Source organism: Polypterus senegalus, chromosome 4 (genome assembly GCF_016835505.1).
Source record: "Polypterus senegalus isolate Bchr_013 chromosome 4, ASM1683550v1, whole genome shotgun sequence".
Classification (NCBI taxonomy): Eukaryota; Metazoa; Chordata; class Cladistia; order Polypteriformes; family Polypteridae; genus Polypterus; species Polypterus senegalus.
In genome coordinates, this window is record NC_053157.1 from 51,847,930 (window position 1) to 51,865,702 (window position 17,773).

Here is a 17,773-nt window from a genome sequence, read left to right on the forward strand (position 1 = left end):
GAATACTGTGTGCAGTTTTGGTCTCAATGCTACAAAAAGGACATACCGATACTGGAAAAATGTCATTAGCCTAGGGGTTTACATACTTTTTCCAACCTACACCTGTGAACCTTTGAATAATGTATTCAATATGTACAAGAACAATCCGATAATTTGTACATTATTAGTTCTTTCATTTTTGTAACTTAAATGAAAATCAGACAGTATCTTAAGACAAATTCATCCATAAATGTGGTTATTTTCAAAGGGTTCACATACTTTTTCTTGCCACTGTATATTTATTTGCGACTTGTTATGCCCATATATTTAAACTGTTATGATGTTATGAATGGTCATCCATTCTGGTATAGTTTGCTAGAGAACTCACTGAGGAAAAGCACACTTTTATTAAAATTATTTTTTTAACTCACAAGGAACAGTCCTGTCTCCTTTTCTCTTTGTTCTATATACTGTACCTTCAACTACAAATATAACACCAGGTCATGTCACTTGCAGAAATTAACAGATGATTCTGCACTTAAGGGGTGTTTTGATAAAGGGGATGAGGTAAAATATAGGAGTCAGGTGGTGTCAAGTCAAGTGTCTTAACATCAACAAACCAAGGAACTGGTTATTGATTTTTTGTTTAATTTTCCCTAGTGTGTGTATGTGTTCAGACCAAAATGAGTGTGTGTATATTTATTTATTTACTTATCTACCTATTTATGTATTTATTTATTGAAAGAGCTTCTATAAAAATCTACATTTCTCCCTGTGGACAAATAAATTTCTATCTACAGTGGTGTGAAAAACTATTTGCCCCCTTCCTGATTTCTTATTCTTTTGCATGTTTGTCACACAAAATGTTTCTGATCATCAAACACATTTAACCATTAGTCAAATATAACACAAGTAAACACAAAATGCAGTTTTTAAATGATGGTTTTATTATTTAGGGAGAAAAAATCCAAACCTACATGGCCCTGTGTGAAAAGTAATTGCCCCCTGAACCTAATAACTGGTTGGGCCACCCTTACCAGCAATAACTGCAATCAAGCGTTTGCGATAACTTGCAATGAGTCTTTTACAGCGCTCTGGAGGAATTTTGGCCCACTCATCTTTGCAGAATTGTTGTAATTCAGCTTTATTTGAGGGTTTTCTAGCATGAACCGCCTTTTTAAGGTCATGCCATAGCATCTCAATTGGATTCAGGTCAGGACTTTGACTAGGTGTTTTTCTTCAGCCATTCAGAGGTGGATTTGCTGGTGTGTTTTGGGTCATTGTCCTGTTGCAGCACCCAAGATCGCTTCAGCTTGAGTTGACGAACAGATGGCCGGACATTCTCCTTCAGAATTTTTTGGTAGACAGTAGAATTCATGGTTCCATCTATCACAGCAAGCCTTCCAGGTCCTGAAGCAGCAAAACAACCCCAGATCATCACACTACCACCACCATATTTTACTGTTGGTATGATGTTCTTTTCTGAAATGCTGTGTTCCTTTTACGCCAGATGTAACGGGACATTTGCCTTCCAAAAAGTTCAACTTTTGTTTCATCAGTCCACAAGGTATTTTCCCAAAAGTCTTGGAATCATTGAGATGTTTCTTAGCAAAATTGAGACGAGCCCTAATGTTCTTTTTGCTTAACAGTGGTTTGCGTCTTGGAAATCTGCCATGCAGGCCGTTTTTGCCCAGTCTCTTTATTATGGTGGAGTCGTGAACACTGACCTTAATTGAGGCAAGTGAGGCCTGCAGTTCTTTAGACGTTGTCCTGGGGTCTTTTGTGACCTCTCGGATGAGTCGTCTCTGCGCTCTTGGGGTAATTTTGGTCGGCCGGCCAATCCTGGGAACGTTCACCACTGTTCCATGTTTTTGCCATTTGTGGATAATGGCTCTCACTGTGGTTTGCTGGAGTCCCAAAGCTTTAGAAATGGCTTTATAACCTTTACCAGACTGATAGATCTCAATTACTTCTGTTCTCATTTGTTCCTGAATTTCTTTGGATCTTGGCATGATGTCTAGCTTTTGAGGTGCTTTTGGTCTACTTCTCTGTGTCAGGCAGCTCCTATTTAAGTTATTTCTTGATTGAAACAGGTGTGGCAGTAATCAGGGCTGGAGGTGGCTACGGAAATTGAACTCAGGTGTGATACACCACAGTTAGGTTATTTTTTAACAAGGGGGCAATTACTTTTTCACACAGGGCCATGTAGGTTTGGATTTTTTTTCTCCCTAAAAAATAAAAACCATCGTTTAAAAACTGCATTTTGTGTTTACTTGTGTTATATTTGACTAATGGTTAAATGTGTTTGATGATCAGAAACATTTTGTGTGACAAACATGCAAAAGAATAAGAAATCAGGAAGGGGGCAAATAGTTTTTCACACCACTCTATCTATCTATCTATCGAAAATTCTCCTAACATGTTTAAGACCAAAAGAGGAAAAGGAAAGATGATTGTAAGTCTGATACAGTATATAAAGCATTATGTGTTCTGTATACAGTATAGGGATATTTTCAGTTCTGAGTCCTTCTCTGATAATCCTCTTTATCTCTGGTTTCTTCCAAAGATGATCAGCTAATGAAGCAATGGCTATCGCTGAAAAGCATTGGTGATGTTGGGCACCCTCATTGAGTACGTCATTCTAATTTGAAGTAATCTGAGTTTGTATTATTAATATGAACTGAGGCTTCTGGACTAATATAAAGTAGTTTAAGCCATGTGGGTATGTTGGGGAGGAGCTAAAATAGATGAAAACTGTTTATAAAATTCTACTGAGTAGCAACTGGGGACTTGCAGCTATCCCGTTTTAGAGGGGTTTCATGGCTTCCGGTTGTTCTAACAATGTCTGAGGTTTATGAATTTCTTTGGCACTGGGAATATCAAGTTGTGGTATTTGTATTATCAAAAAATTACTTAACTAGTTACCTTCTTTACACTTATGGGAATATTAGGACTTATAGCATTTCTTAACTTTATAGAATTAATCTCTAATGACAGGGGGTTAAGATGCACCAGTTGTGGGTTGAGTATATGGGGCATAGTGATGTTAGCTCCAAAATAAGAGAAGAGTGGTTGGAGATGAAAATAGCATGATGCATACAAGATTTGGTAGTGGTCAGTAAATTATTATCAATGAAGAAATAATCAATTCCTGAGTAACTGTAATGTTCTGGTGAGAAGAAGGAATTTCACTTGAATTCAGATATTAAAAAATTCCATGGGTCTGATAGATTGTGATTCACAATGAAACTGTGTTATGGTATTTGCAGTTTTAGGTCTTATAGTTGCTGTAGTCGAGGACCTATCAACGTTTACATTTAAAGAACAATTAAAATCTCCAGCCATTATAATTTTATGAGTGCTCATACTCATGGACACCAATACAAATACATTTTGTATACAGTAGATTCTGTTGTCCACATTATGTGCATATATGTTTATTAGAGTTACTTAAATTTGAATAAATTACCCACAACCATGACACAGCACCCTTCAAGATCACATATTACATGTGTTGCTACAAGTGGGATTGTTTTATGGATTAAAAATTTTCACACCTCTGGTTTCATGTTATAGCTGGAAATTATTTTTTACTGATCCACTGTCTTTTCAGTTGAAACTGGTCCTTCCTTGTTTGGCAAATCTCCTATAAAAGTGCAATCTTGGCCTTTTTGCTTGTGAGATGAAAGAATACATTTTGTCTCTTTGGGACATGATTGAGGCCCTTGAAAGTCCATCAAATATTGATCAGATATTACTTCTTTTGAATATTAGGGGAAATTTGTGATCTTAAGGTTAATGAGTTATTTCAGATTTCAGCTTTAACACAAATTTCATATATAAATTGCTAGGTTTTAAGATTAGTTAGCTAGCCAATAATTTGACACTTGCAATAATGAGATAACAAAAAAAAGAGAAATAATAACCTGCTCTTTTTCCCATCTCATCTCACAACCACATTGCACCCCTAGTGAGGCTACGACCAAAAATCACAGAGTCCCAATCCTCTGACAAGCCAAAAGACAGAGCACAACCAAAACACTTTTGATGTCATATAGTATATACAGTACACCTGCACCAACAGAGCATCCTGAGGCCTGGTTATCTTAACGTGTGGAAAACAATTGTGTTAGAGGTTAGATAATAATATTGTAATTTTGAAACCCATTTTATCTACATGGACTAAACTTGTAAGCTCTATCCAAGAATGTCCAGTTCAGTTGAATAATATAAATTCTAATTTATTTTTTAGACTATGAAAACAGACATGAGTGTACTTTACTACTGACTTTATTTGCCATTGCCAATAAACCTGTAACTGTCTTCTTACATAAATAACTAGAATTCTGGGAAATTGTGTGAAAAACTTACTGTATGCAGCACTACTTGGAGGCTATATTATATTGGTAATTGAATTAATTAATTATAGACGTGAGTGTAAATGATTATTTATTTAAAATAGGTTCCTGATTCTTAACCTGCCTTTCCACAAACACAATGCAAAAAGGTTGCATAAAATAAAAAAAAAAAATCACTTTTTCAAGGGTCAGTGGCACACTTCTTTAGTCTGGCAGACATTTATAAGCATTTGTGCATACCGGACTCTTGCCAACCTTTTGCCTATTTCTTTATATTTTTGTGATTACTTCATAATAAATATTTTTCTTAATGTGTTCTGAAGTAAAGGAAAGTGACTTCTTATATGACTTCAGTAAGATCTAGTACTGTATGGTTTAATGATTTGTAAGTTATTCATTGTAATAAAATTCTTAAATTCAATTAAGGTTGTACAATTATTTTGATTAAATCATTTAAATCAAATTCATGTTTTAAAGTGTTATTTAAAGATTTTTAAGTATCAATTGATACAGGTAAACAGTTGAACAAGCAATTAATATGCTAAGAGGAAAATAAATCAGGCTACCAATCATTACAGTTTGATCATCTGATCACATGTATACAGTTGAAACGTATTAATGCAAATGAACCTTGTTTATCTCGTGAATGAGCTTGATGCAAAGAAAGGTTTTAACTTTAATTCAGTTGTCTGTAATTGGTTTGGATATGAATGATCGGATGTTGAACAAACTAATGTAAAATGCAAAGTCTGCAAAATGATGATAGCAGTTCAAAGTGGCAGCACATCCAATTTATTTCTGCACTTTAATCAGAAATAACCAGTGGAATGAAATGAATGTGAGAAATCACTGGACAAAGATAAAATCTGTCCACCGACAGCTTCAGTTTATTGTTCTCCCTACTTCAGCATGCACTGCACAAGGGACGCTTCCTATTATATATCTCGTTAGACAAAGTTATTATGTTAGGAAGAGGGTGCACTAACAGGTGGTTTGCTATGGAGACTTGTAGTGGTAGTAGAGGAAAGAAGCTGGTGTGTTCTGCAAGCTTAAAGTGGTTGTTTGAAGAAAAGGAAAAAAAAAAAGAAAATTGATTGTGACAGTAGCAGAAGGCATGTCTAAACTAAAGTGAAGAGCAGTGAAGGGTGCAAAAAAGAAAAAAATGGTAAAGAAAATTGCAGAGTTTAATTAGAGTTGCCTGTAAGTGTTGTGAATGAAGTGTGGAGGCCACAGGGAGGAACAGGGCTGCAAATCAAAAAAAAAACAAATTACATAAAAAATACACATAAAAATGTGCACAGAAAGAAGTTATACAGTATATATGTTTTTGAGAAGAACACAGCTGTATTTTTAGTTTGCAAAAATGCAGACAACCTTGTCATTATTTATTTATTCTTCTCTAGAATAGCTAAAACTGATGTATATGTTATATAAATCGTGAATTTATTTGCTGTAAATTAAATGATTTCTCAGTCTGCATCTGCCTTGTAAGCAGGTCCTCCAACTTACAGGGAAATCTTGGGGGTTGGGTCAGGATTGGCACTCCAGCCACCGAAAAAAAAAAAAAAACTGACATTGTTCCAGTGTGGTGCTGAGGTGTCACCCGTGATTTGTCGTGTGGTGGGTGCAGAAACGTGCTATCAGTGCAAGCTCTACCTCAGTTATAGGGCAATGAATGCCATTCAACTTTTAGCAGGCAATTAAGTGTGTCTTTGTAAAATCAAGGCAGAAGTCATCCAAAACACTTTGTAGGAATCTTTTAAATTTTTGTTTGCTTCTTTTCCTTTTCAGGTGCCCATTTTAACAGGCATCAACACAGCCATGCTACCTCCTGCCGGCACTTCCACCTGGGCCCCCAGCCGCAGCTCTCCGCTGAGTTCCCTCTTCCCCATCCAAATCAATCCCAACCTGGAATGAGCCCTCATTTACCACCTGCTCACCAGCATGCTACACCTCTTCATCAGCCTCTGGCCCCTCTGCCAGCCCCGCAGTTCCAAGATGTCCCAGGACCCCCATTCCTACCTCAGGCCTTACACCAACAATACCTCATTCAGCAGCAGCTACTAGAAGCCCAGCATAGGAGAATTCTACCCCACCCAAGGTAAGTTACTTTACTAGCCGTTATCTTGAGAAAACCAGGCAACATAAATAAACCTATACATTATTTTGTGGAAATGTGGCAGTAGGTATTGTGTGAAATGTCTGTGTGTAAAGGAAAAAATAAAGATACACTTTTCAGAAAAAGACTTTGATATGTGTTTTATGATGTATATTTAGTGTAGCCATGAGAATTGACTTACATTTTATGAAAAAGTGGTGTATGTCTTTTTATTGGACTGCGATGAGAAAATTGATTCAGCTGACAATGACAGTGACATAAAGCAAACCGTCCTGTTACTTCCTGTCTGCGGTAGCCTGTTGTCAATATGGCTTGAGGTGTCACTAGGTTGGGAGCATGCATTGATAGTGTGTTGCCTCACCCACCACACCTCCTGGATTGGGACCCAAGTGCAGTGAGAGACACCTCAGCACCACACTGGAACAGTGTGAGTTTTTTTTTTTACCGTGATTGGAGTGCCAATCCTGCCACGGACCTCCAAGTTTTCCCTCCAACCTACACAGTATCGACAGATATTAGTCACCACTGTCATTGCTGTCAGGCATTGAATACCAAGTGACTTCTTTGAGAAGTTGACTGTTTTACACTGAGATTAATGATAAGAAATATCAAGTTTTTTTTAACAAAAAGATAATTCCAGTATAGACAGACCAAACTGTGTGATTGTGCTTATGTCAGAAAGTAGGCAAGTGAGGAAGAAGGCTTTGCAATTCGACTAAACTTGAGGGAAATAATTGAAAAAAATAATGAAGAAAGTATCCTTTGGGGAAATTGAGGCATGAAAGAAATGTACTGTAAAGGATCAATGGATTAACAAAATCCTTAAATAAAAAAAGATACATACTTGAAAGTCGGAACCAGGTTTAGAGAGGTAATTCAATCAAGGGTGAGATTTAGGACAAGGAAGACGCTACCCTTGTAACCTGGTAAACTGCATCTCCCTTTAACAATATTTGAGTTCAGAAATCTTGAGACTGGAACGGATTCACACAAAGCATTGCAAAGCAATTTTGGACAAGAGATTAATCATTAATTTAATGAGTGTTTCCAATGTAATGCTGCTTATGTTGTTTTTGGAAACCAGTTTAGTTTAACATTCTATTTTGCAGAATGCAGACACTTGTCTTTATTGCATTTCATTTGTTTTATTATACTGTACAGGTATACTGCCATCTCGAAGTCACACTACACAAGACTGTAAGTAGTCATTCAGTCATGGGCTTCTAAGGTGTGGAACTCGCAACATTTGTTTCTCCATCAAGCACAACTGATAATAAAGTTTTTGTTTTTTAAATATATAATTTCAATGCTGACTGTGAGATAAAGCCCATGTCACACTACAGAACTCGATTTCTAATTGGAGAGTACATCCCATTTAATGACCGAGCTGAATTTGGTTGCCTCTGTGGGTGTCAAATTATTTGACTTGGAATCACAGGGGGTAACTGATTCCACAAATTGCTTTAGTACTTTTCATCATGGTTCCAAATCCTTTTGAGCATCATGAAAGTACCATGATGAACCCTCATTTTGGTAGCCAGTTATCATGGAGTACTCCAAATAAGCCACAAACTTGGCCCATTATTTTTTTTTTACAACTCAGACATGATATGACAAACACAAGACATTGAACAAAAGTCTGTGGTGGGTTTAGAGTCTCACCTTTATTTGCAGAGTCCATAATACTTGCTTTTCTTCTTTCCTTGAAGCTAATAATCAGTGTTTTGGGAACTTTCTCTGAATTACTTTGAAATGAATGCTTATTGGCTGCTATTTCTCAAAGACACAAGTGCCAACTTGCAGAGCGCTATAACTGAGTCGCTGAAGGAATTAAGCTATACAGTTGAACTGACAGTAACGGGCATGCTGGGACCATCTGCAACTTGCTGTAATTTTCTTAAGATTATTGTAAAGGCTGCAACTGAAAACATTGAAATATCTGTGCAATGTGATGCTGACTTAGTTGGCAATTCCAAACTGGCCTCATTGTGGGTGTTATTGTGGATGGATACGTGAGTGAGCCTGATATGGACTAACACCCTAGCTTGGGCTGTTTTCTGTCTTGCATTCAACTTCTGGGATAGGCTGAGGTCATCTGTGACACTTAAACATTTTGAGAATGTAAGCTTTCTTTGCAACTAGTATGTTATACTAATAAGTAATAATAATAATACACTTTCAGTGGTCTCAGTCACTTTTTTGTTACATTTTTGCTTGCTCGACCCAAGCCTTTCCTTTTAACACTGAGCTAGAGCTCTTCTTCAGTACAGTAAAATGGCTAGAGACAGGAAAGATTTATGTTAATGAATATGAAGGTCAATGAATAAGGTAACATGGTTGCAGTGTGGGTAAAATGCTGTAACTGAATGGTAGAAATAAACTGAACACAAGGAGCAGGCGAAGCACTGTGAAAGTTAAAATACAGAGAAGTTAAACACAAACAAAGGTAACACTTTAGTTTCTGCAAAAATGCATCTATTACTCATTTACTCTTATTTAACTAGACTTTAAAAGGCTTCATTTGGTTTTAATAACACTTACAAAGCATCAGTAAACAGGTTATTCAGTTCTGTGCAGTGTGGCATACTGAAATGATACTAAAATCACCTTTAACTGTGAAGGATTCTCTGGCCTGTCTGACAGCTTTTATACAGTATATTCTTATTTCATTGTTTTTTAATCCTGATTTGATTCTAGGACATTTTTAAGGCTCAAATTACATTTCAGTATTTCCCTTTGACTGATTTTGTACAGCCTATTTTATTATCTTGATTTGGATTGCTTTGGATTTGTATAAAATTTTAGTTTATTTTGTTGAGAGCCGCGTGATTTTCCATTTTCCATTAAACGTTCATATATCTAGCTATTTCCTGACCCATTTAATCCATTTGACAGTTATGGTGCATGAGGAACAAACCCTGGACAGAACATACAGTGAAAATTGTTATGTAAAAAAATTTTTGATTGATTTTAAAAATATAGTGAACACACACCAAAAAGCTATTTTACATAAGAATCTAACTCACATATTTACTTACCAAGACCTGGCATTAAATAGACCAAGTGTCTAATTTTGCACCATACAATTTATGTAGCAATAAGCTAGATTTCTGTTTATACCAAAGTCCTACTAGCTTTGTGGTGCTGTTCTGTGAAATGCTTTTCTTTCGCCCATCTATGATACTTTCAATGTTTAGATCCAGATATAAAGTACACTTAAGAACTGAGTGAACTTTATCCCTTTCGCTTGGCATTATCCAACCTCTTTAGTCTCCTTTCTCATTGTTCTAATTGTTGACATGTAATGTTGTGTTACTGTTTCTGTGCTGTAACAAGAAGGCAATGTGAAGTGGTCTGGGGTAGCATAGGTCAGGAATTGTTTAAATGTGGGCATATTGAATGATTGATTTTAAACTGAAAAATAATTAAAGCAATGAATGTGATGCAGTGGGTACCTCATAAATTCAACATCCTAGATTCATATTACACACTCGGTCATTGTCATGTTGAGCCCTTGTTTGGATGGATTTCCTTTCTGTTTCCCCAATGATGTACTAGGTAGTGCTGTTTTGTTATGTTGCATTGCTAAAAAAAAACTTTTACTGTCAATAGATAAAGTAAAATGCTTAGAAATACAGATGGCACATTAACATGCAAAACACATCTAGGTGAAATAATTAGAGAAACACATGACAGAAGAAATATCACCTGCAATTTATAAACAATATTAGCCTTGTTTTAAATGGTATAAAGACAGACAGTCAGATTGTCTGCTGCTATGCAGAGTCCCCTGGGAAGGAGAGTAGAATCTCAAATTTACGGTGATTAAATTGGTGGAGCCAGAAGGCTTCTGGCTTTTCCTAGTGCAGCAATATTTTTTTATCTCTCTGTGCATCATAGTTAAGGTTTGGTTATAATATGTTCCAGAAATTGATGTTTGGGATTATTTTTTTCTATAAAGTCACTGCAGCCTATTCATTGCCTGCACATTCCCCATCCCTGCCCCCTTGAAAACTCTGTATAGTTCATATGTATCTTCTTTGCTTGCCTTGCTGGTATATATTACTTGTCATAACGACAAAGGTGGTCAGTTGATCATTTCTTCAGTGGTATAGATGAGGTAGGAACAAAATACCTTTTGTCAACATGTTCCACTATGAGAAGATTTTAATAAGCAGTCATGGTGATCCCCTTTTATATTCTTCCTGCCAGACATGCTCACTTTGTGCCTGCTGTGTCTCCTAGCTGATACTGCAATCATTTCTAAAAAAAATAAAAATGTACTTCAGTTACAAAAGCAAACATTGCACCAATTTTTTGTTTATAAGTGCAGTTAGCCTCCAAGTGTGCTTTCCTTAGAAAAGAGAGAGAGATGGGGTTACAATGTAAACTTTTAGGTTTGATTCTTATAAGTTGTGATTTTACTTATTATTAAGCCAAAAGTATGCAAGAACAGCCATGGTTGCATGTTGCAAAATAATCAGCTAAATTTTAGGACTAGATTTTTTTCTTATCACTTAAATCAAATGCAGTGCAATACATTTTAGTAGTAAACTGTGTTCTATAATGTCTATCTATGATAGACATGTAAATGTATTTAGCTAAGCTTTTGAATAAGAGCATCTTAGCATAAAACAGCAGCAAAAATTTGTTGCCAAGCCACAGTTTATAATTGTGCCACAGGGCTCAGTGAATGTTACCAGATTAAGGATGCACTATAAGCTGCATATTGCTGATAAGGATTTAAGGTTCTGACATGGAGCATTTTTTATGGTTAATGAGTAAACACTTTTATTTTTGACTTTTTAAAATGTCTTTGTTTTCCAATTTGTATTAGTTATTTAATTTATTCCGTGACATGATTTGCTTGCTTCGAGTACCACATATTGCCTTTAAAGTCTTTGTATTGTAAACATCTATAATCTACAGTATCTAATGGCAGTATAATATCTATCCATTGCGTATTTATAATGTAAACTGTTATGTTTCAAGTTGGCCTTGAATGAATGGGAATGTTGGTGTGTATGTTTGTAAGTTGGCCCTGCAATGGACTACCATCTTGTTCATTGCCATTTCCTGCCTTGGCACAATGTTATCTATGAAATGGATTAGCTAGTTTTGAGAAAGCGATATATTGTGCTTTTTTGAAATTGTTTTGAATTTGTGATTCAACCAATTGTGATGGTCCCTAATTTTCCCTGGACAAAGGCAGAGGACTTATGTCTAAACTGTCAGTCAGTCAGTCAGTCATTTTCCAACCCGCTATATCCTAACACCGGGTTACGGGGGTCTGCTGGAGCCAATCCCAGCCAACACAGGGCGCAAGGCAGGAAAAAATCCCAGGCAGGGTGCCAGCCCACCCCAGGACACACACACACACACTTTAGGATTGCCAATGCACCTAACCTGCATGTCTTTGGACTGTGGGAGAAAACCGGAGCACCTGGAGAAAACCCACGCAGACACTTGGAGTACATACAAACTGCACGCAGCGAGGACCCGGGATGCGAACCCAGGTCTCCTTACTGTGAAGCAGCAACATGACCACTGCGCCACTGTGCTGCCCTGTCTAAACTGTGTACTATAGAAAGATGGCACATTTTTGCACAGTGTTTAATATTTGCAGCTTGAATATTTTTGTCTTGAAAGAACCAATATTGTCATGTAACTTAATGTTTACTATTTCATTGTATTTGATTTAATGAAAACGTTATTTAAACCAGTACGTTATTATTTAAAATACCATTATAAACATGAACTGCCCCAAAAGTATTTTCTAACATTGATCATAATACTACTTTATATCAGTAATTTTGGGGCCAGTTTTGTAGCACATTTTCTATTGTACACTTTGAGACTTTAGGTCTATTAGTCCTGCCATTTTCTATAACTGTTTTTGTCCAGTGTATGTTGTGGAGTCTTAACAGCTTTCCTTTAAGCATCAGGCACAAAGATTCTGCTCTGGAAAGGACACTAGTATATTGCAGGTCAAAGTTATGCACCACAACCTGATCTGCACAATTGGGGAGTGGAAGGAAAAACAAAGCTACCAGAGAAATGCTTATGCAGACATGGGGAGAATATGTAAACTGCACACAGGTATTGATCAAACCTAGTATTTGAAGTATCAGTACCCACAGTGTATTGTCCTAAGATAGTCTATAATGCTTTATCCTTTAAGAAGATCAGTAACATTTTTAGAATAAATAGACCAATAACACAATTTTGGCCATTTTTATTAAGCTTGCATTTGCCACCATGTCATTCCAACTATCAATTAAACAATGCATAATTGACCCTTCCATTTCTGGCACTTGTTTTTTCAATTGTAGGGTCATAGGATGTCAAAAGCGTATTGCAAGGTCACTGTATACAAACTAAGAAAGAACCATTTTATTTTAAGTTACTCTCATTTACTTGCAGGCTCACTCATACCAGAACAATTTAGAGTCTGTAGTTAAAGTATATATCTTGGCTGGGCCTGAAATCTTTAGAACATACAGATAACCTACAAATACACATAGACAAATTTTCAACTTATTTGAGACTAATTGTGTTACCATCATGCCATGTCATTACTGCAAAATAATCTGCTTGCCTGTTACTTCTCGTCAAATATACTAATATACCATATGAAAAATCATGTACAAAGCATTTTTTTACAACTCGTAACATTCTGAAAACCAATTAATCTAGGCGCTGGAGCCTATCTCAGCAGCACCAAGTGCAAGAGAGTAAACAAGCCCGTAGGGGGAACTAGTCTATTGCAAGACCCAGCACCCAAACTCACACAGAGTCCATTTGGAATTAGTGGTTCTAACTTAACCTGCAGATATGTGGAAGGAAACCATAATACCTAAAAGAAAACTCGCACAGACAAGAGAAGAATTTGCAGACTCCAAAGGGGCAATGATCGAGCAAAGATGCAAACCCACTTGTTGACTTTCACTACACCAATGAGTCTCTATGCCCAGCCACTATTCACGGACTGGATGTAGAGGTGATGCTCTCCTAGATGTGTATTTGGGGGTTCACATCAGTGACATGCTGGACTGGACTCATAACACGGGGGAACTATATGAGAAAGGGCAGAGCAGTCTCTTTTTCTTATAAGTAGACTGTGTTCCTTTAATGTGGGAAGTGACATACTTCACATCTTCTATAATTCATTGATGGCCACCATAATTTTTACTGTGCTCTGTGCTGGTAATATCACTTCAAGAGAGGCCCACCACATCAACAAACTAATTAAAATGGCAGGCCCAGTTATTGGACACACTGTCGACCCCCTGGAGGTAGTAACAAAGGAGGCAAAGAAAATAAAAATGAACAAAAATAAAACTGACAGTTCTGATTAATGCTGCACATCCTTTCTCTGACACACTAAAACTGAGTACTTTCAGCCAACAAATTATTCACCAGAAATATGAAATGTGTCAAGAAACACTACTGTGGCCCTTTATAGCAATGGCAATGCACCTGCATAACGCCTCACTGTGACTGTAACCAAGTCAGAAGTTTTCTTTCTTTTTAATTTTATTTTTATTCATTCTGGTGTGTGTTTATATATATATATATATATATATATATATATATATATATATATATATATATATATATATATATATATATATATATATATAATATACTAGTTGAAATACCAAGCATTGCCCGGGAGGAAAATAAAGTTTTTTTTTTAATTGTTTGAGAAAAACATAATTAAAAAAAAAACACTTTAAAAATAAAAATAAATTAACAAATAAACCTGGGTTCGCTTCCCGGGTCCTCCATGCGTGGAGTTTGCATGTTCTCCCTGTGTCTGCGTGGGTTTTCTGCGTTCGGCTGACGCCCTGCCCAGGGTTTGTTTCCTGCCTTGCGCCCTGTGTTGGCTGGGATTGGCTCCAGCAGACCCCTATGATCCTGTAGTTAGGATATAGCGGGTTGGATAATGGATGGATGGATAAAGACACACTAATGTGCTTGTCCTGCGGTATTGTATGTATGTTATCATCCAGTTGACACTCGGAAACTGGCCAACTGTATTTAATTTGAAAAGCAACAGGGGCGTGGTGCTGCTCAAACATAAAGAATGCTGGCAGTCACTTCCAGTTCGCCCTTGTTTGAGAAAAACATAATTAAAAAAACACAACGTTAAAAATAAAAATAAATTAACAAACAATAAATACTTACTAATGTCCTTGTCTTGCGGTCTTGTATGTATGTTATCATCTAGTTGACGCTCAGAAATGGGCAACTCTAATTTGAAAAGCAACAGGGGCGCGGTGCTGCTCAAAAATAAAGAATGCTGCTAGTCGCCTGGTATATACTAACTGTGTAAGTAGCACGGGATCCTAGAAAGTGTTTAAATCGTCAGAACTACTCTGGGCATCTCTCTGCTAGAAGGATTCATGTTATCAAAGTGCTCATATTGTTTGTGCATTATCAGCTTAGTGACTGTCTTTCTTAGGAGGTTTCCTTTTGCCGGTATGCTGGCCTTGCTTGCGTATCCTCGGAGCTGGAGCCCTTACCCCTACTCTACGTCTAACTTCCAGGCCGGACAGACACACACACTTCCACGCGTTGAACTCTATTTAATTTCAAAAGCAACAGGGGTGCTGTGGCGCTCAAAGATAAAGAATGCTGACAGTAGCCTCCAGTTCTCCCTCTGGTGGTAGTTCCGAGTGTCAACTGGATGATAACATGCATGCAAGACTGCAAGATCACCCCCCACCCTATCCAGAAGGGGGTGGGTTACGGCTGATTTCACCCTACAGTATTTTTAGTCGACCAATGATGAACATGTGTACCAAGTTTCATGAAAATTGCTCCAGCCATTCAGATGTGATGCTGGAACATACATACACATAATGACTTGTATATTTATATATAGATTATGACAAAAGGGCTCTACCAGCACTTGACCCAACATAGACAGACACAGGAGCCACTTATAAAACAAATAAATGTTTTTATTTTATTTTCTTCGCCTGTGGGCAACGCCTTTCCCATTCCCACAGGCACAACAAAGTCCAAGCACTAAGCACATGTTCAATCCCAATACTTTTCTTCTCTTTTTTCTTTTTTTTCTCCTCCACTATCCCTCCGGTAAGCTTCATCCTCCTCCTCCCGACTCTGGCTCTCTGAGTGGTGGCTGCTGGCTCCTTTTATAGCTCACCCGGAAGTGCTCCAGGTGTTTGACAAAGTCCTGTGAGATGAAGACTTTTAACATGAGATTCTTTCAAGTCACAGCCTACTTACAACTATTTTCAAACAAGACTACAGTCATCTAACCTCAGTCGTGTTAATGCTTTTGGCAGACACATCCTGCGCTCTCAGCTCTTATAAATTTTATAAGGACAATAATTTTATACGTTCTAGATGACACATCAACGACTAAGCGAAGAAGAAAGAGCATGGATAAACATTCAAAAAAGTTGTTTTATTTATTAGAGAGAAAGAAAGGATATTCACTCACAGGCAGTTTTACGCTGCGTTATCATGATGTAAGTCCAAACACAGAATCAAAATTCAATGTGATCTTGAAGAAAAGTTAATTCCAAATATTGTTTTTACTAAAGTTTTAAATTAAAAGTGAAAATAATGCACATGTAACAATTCCCATGATAATAAAAATCTCTTTGAATTGTATATCCAGTTAACCAAACTTGGGGGTGGGCAAGCGAAGCGATATAATATATATATAATAATGTATATATATATATATATATATACTACTATATATATATATATAATATATATATATATATATATATATATATATATATATATATATATATATATATATATATATATATATATATATATATATATATATATATATATATATATACTGTATAACATATCAGTGATCTGCTTCTTGCAACTGAGAGGACGTGGCAGATGTTTGCCAACAGGCTGACCAACTACAAGTATTACCTGGTAGGTAACCAACCAGAAAATCAGATTGTGATTAAGACCTTAGAACAGATGTACTGTATATATTGAATGAGCTTCTGCAAAAGACAAATTGCCCTATCTACACTGGATCAGTGATCTACCTCTAGAATGTTGCTGAGATAAATTATCTGTAAATTTCTTCAGACTCAAACTGTAAGGTAATTTACAAATTACTAAAATAATTGCCAGATGTTCCTGGTTTATAGGTAGGATCATAATGTTTAGTCATAGGCATTTTCCTATATCTCCTGTTCTTTTGCTTCTGTTTTTCAAGATTCAGAATGATGCACAGAGTACTGTTACAAATGATTTGTTGAAGAATTGCAGGATATCACTTGGAATTAGTGATTTATTAAATCACAGTGTGATATGTTTTCCAGTTGAAAAGGGATTTGCAGGCATTGAAACGTGATCAATAACCAGTAGAAATCAAAGCACTTGGAAGAAGGGAAAATCTTATGGTGAAGACAACTGAAGGTTTGAAGGAGTTAAAAGAACTAGGAAAAGTGTGACTGATTGTTGACTCAGCCAGATATTGCAATAGGGTATAAAGCCGCCTCAAGACAGATGGGCTCTTTTAATCTAGAGGGATGAGGTGAGCTTAGGTGAGGGCTCACTGTCAGGCAAAGAGAGCAGCCACAACTAAAATAAAGTAGTGGAACTGGGGGAGAAAGGAGTGCCATATGAAAAACAAGTAAAGTACCAAGCTTGAATCCCAAATACTGACACTTATTTGATGTAGACTCTAAGAACCTGAAATTTTGTTTCTCAATATTTATTTGTTTCTTTTGTAGTATACATTGCATCCTCGTTAGATACATTTACTTATTTAATAAACAAACTACATTTAAGTATTTTGACATTTTTACACCTTGTGGAATGGATATTAGGAGGGTCTATGGGAGTGTGCCCTTCTTCATACAATAGAACGATTTAGATTTAAACCTACAGTGGACTAAATACTGAAATTCTTATCTTGTTACCTAATAAGCAGATACTGCAAGGCTTTAAAGGTGCTGTTTGCCCATTATGTGAAAGCATTGGCTTGTAGAAAAATCTGAGTTGTCTGTATCTTAAATAAAATGCAGAGAACCATGATTTTATATACTGTAGCACCGTTTTGTATGCCATTCCAAGGTTCTTTATGTACAGGACCTTACTACATGGCTTTATGACTTAGAATGCAACACGACTAGACTGCACTATATAGTGTCTTAAACCCATGGACTACTCAATATTTTATTATATTATAATAAGTTTGCTTTCGGTGCTTACTTATAACATTTTCGTAAAATTGATTCACATTCAAGGAAGGTACATAATTTTATTCCCACTGTGTCTTAAGTATTTACTACTGTTC

General features: G+C 36.6%; 1 protein-coding gene across 3 annotated transcripts in view; it reads left to right on the forward strand.

The window, feature by feature from the left end:
- rnf165a (ring finger protein 165a) overlaps nucleotides 1–17,773 on the forward strand; it is a 117,191-nt gene that overhangs the window by 54,582 nt on the left and 44,836 nt on the right. For 2 of the 3 annotated variants that reach the window (XM_039750620.1, XM_039750621.1), the window contains exon 2: nucleotides 6,129–6,438. In XM_039750620.1, the coding sequence (XP_039606554.1) occupies nucleotides 6,129–6,438 (310 nt within the window). Of the gene's footprint in view, nucleotides 1–2,499; nucleotides 2,611–6,128; nucleotides 6,439–17,773 lie in introns of those variants that run through there. The other variant, XM_039750622.1, reaches the window with a different exon arrangement.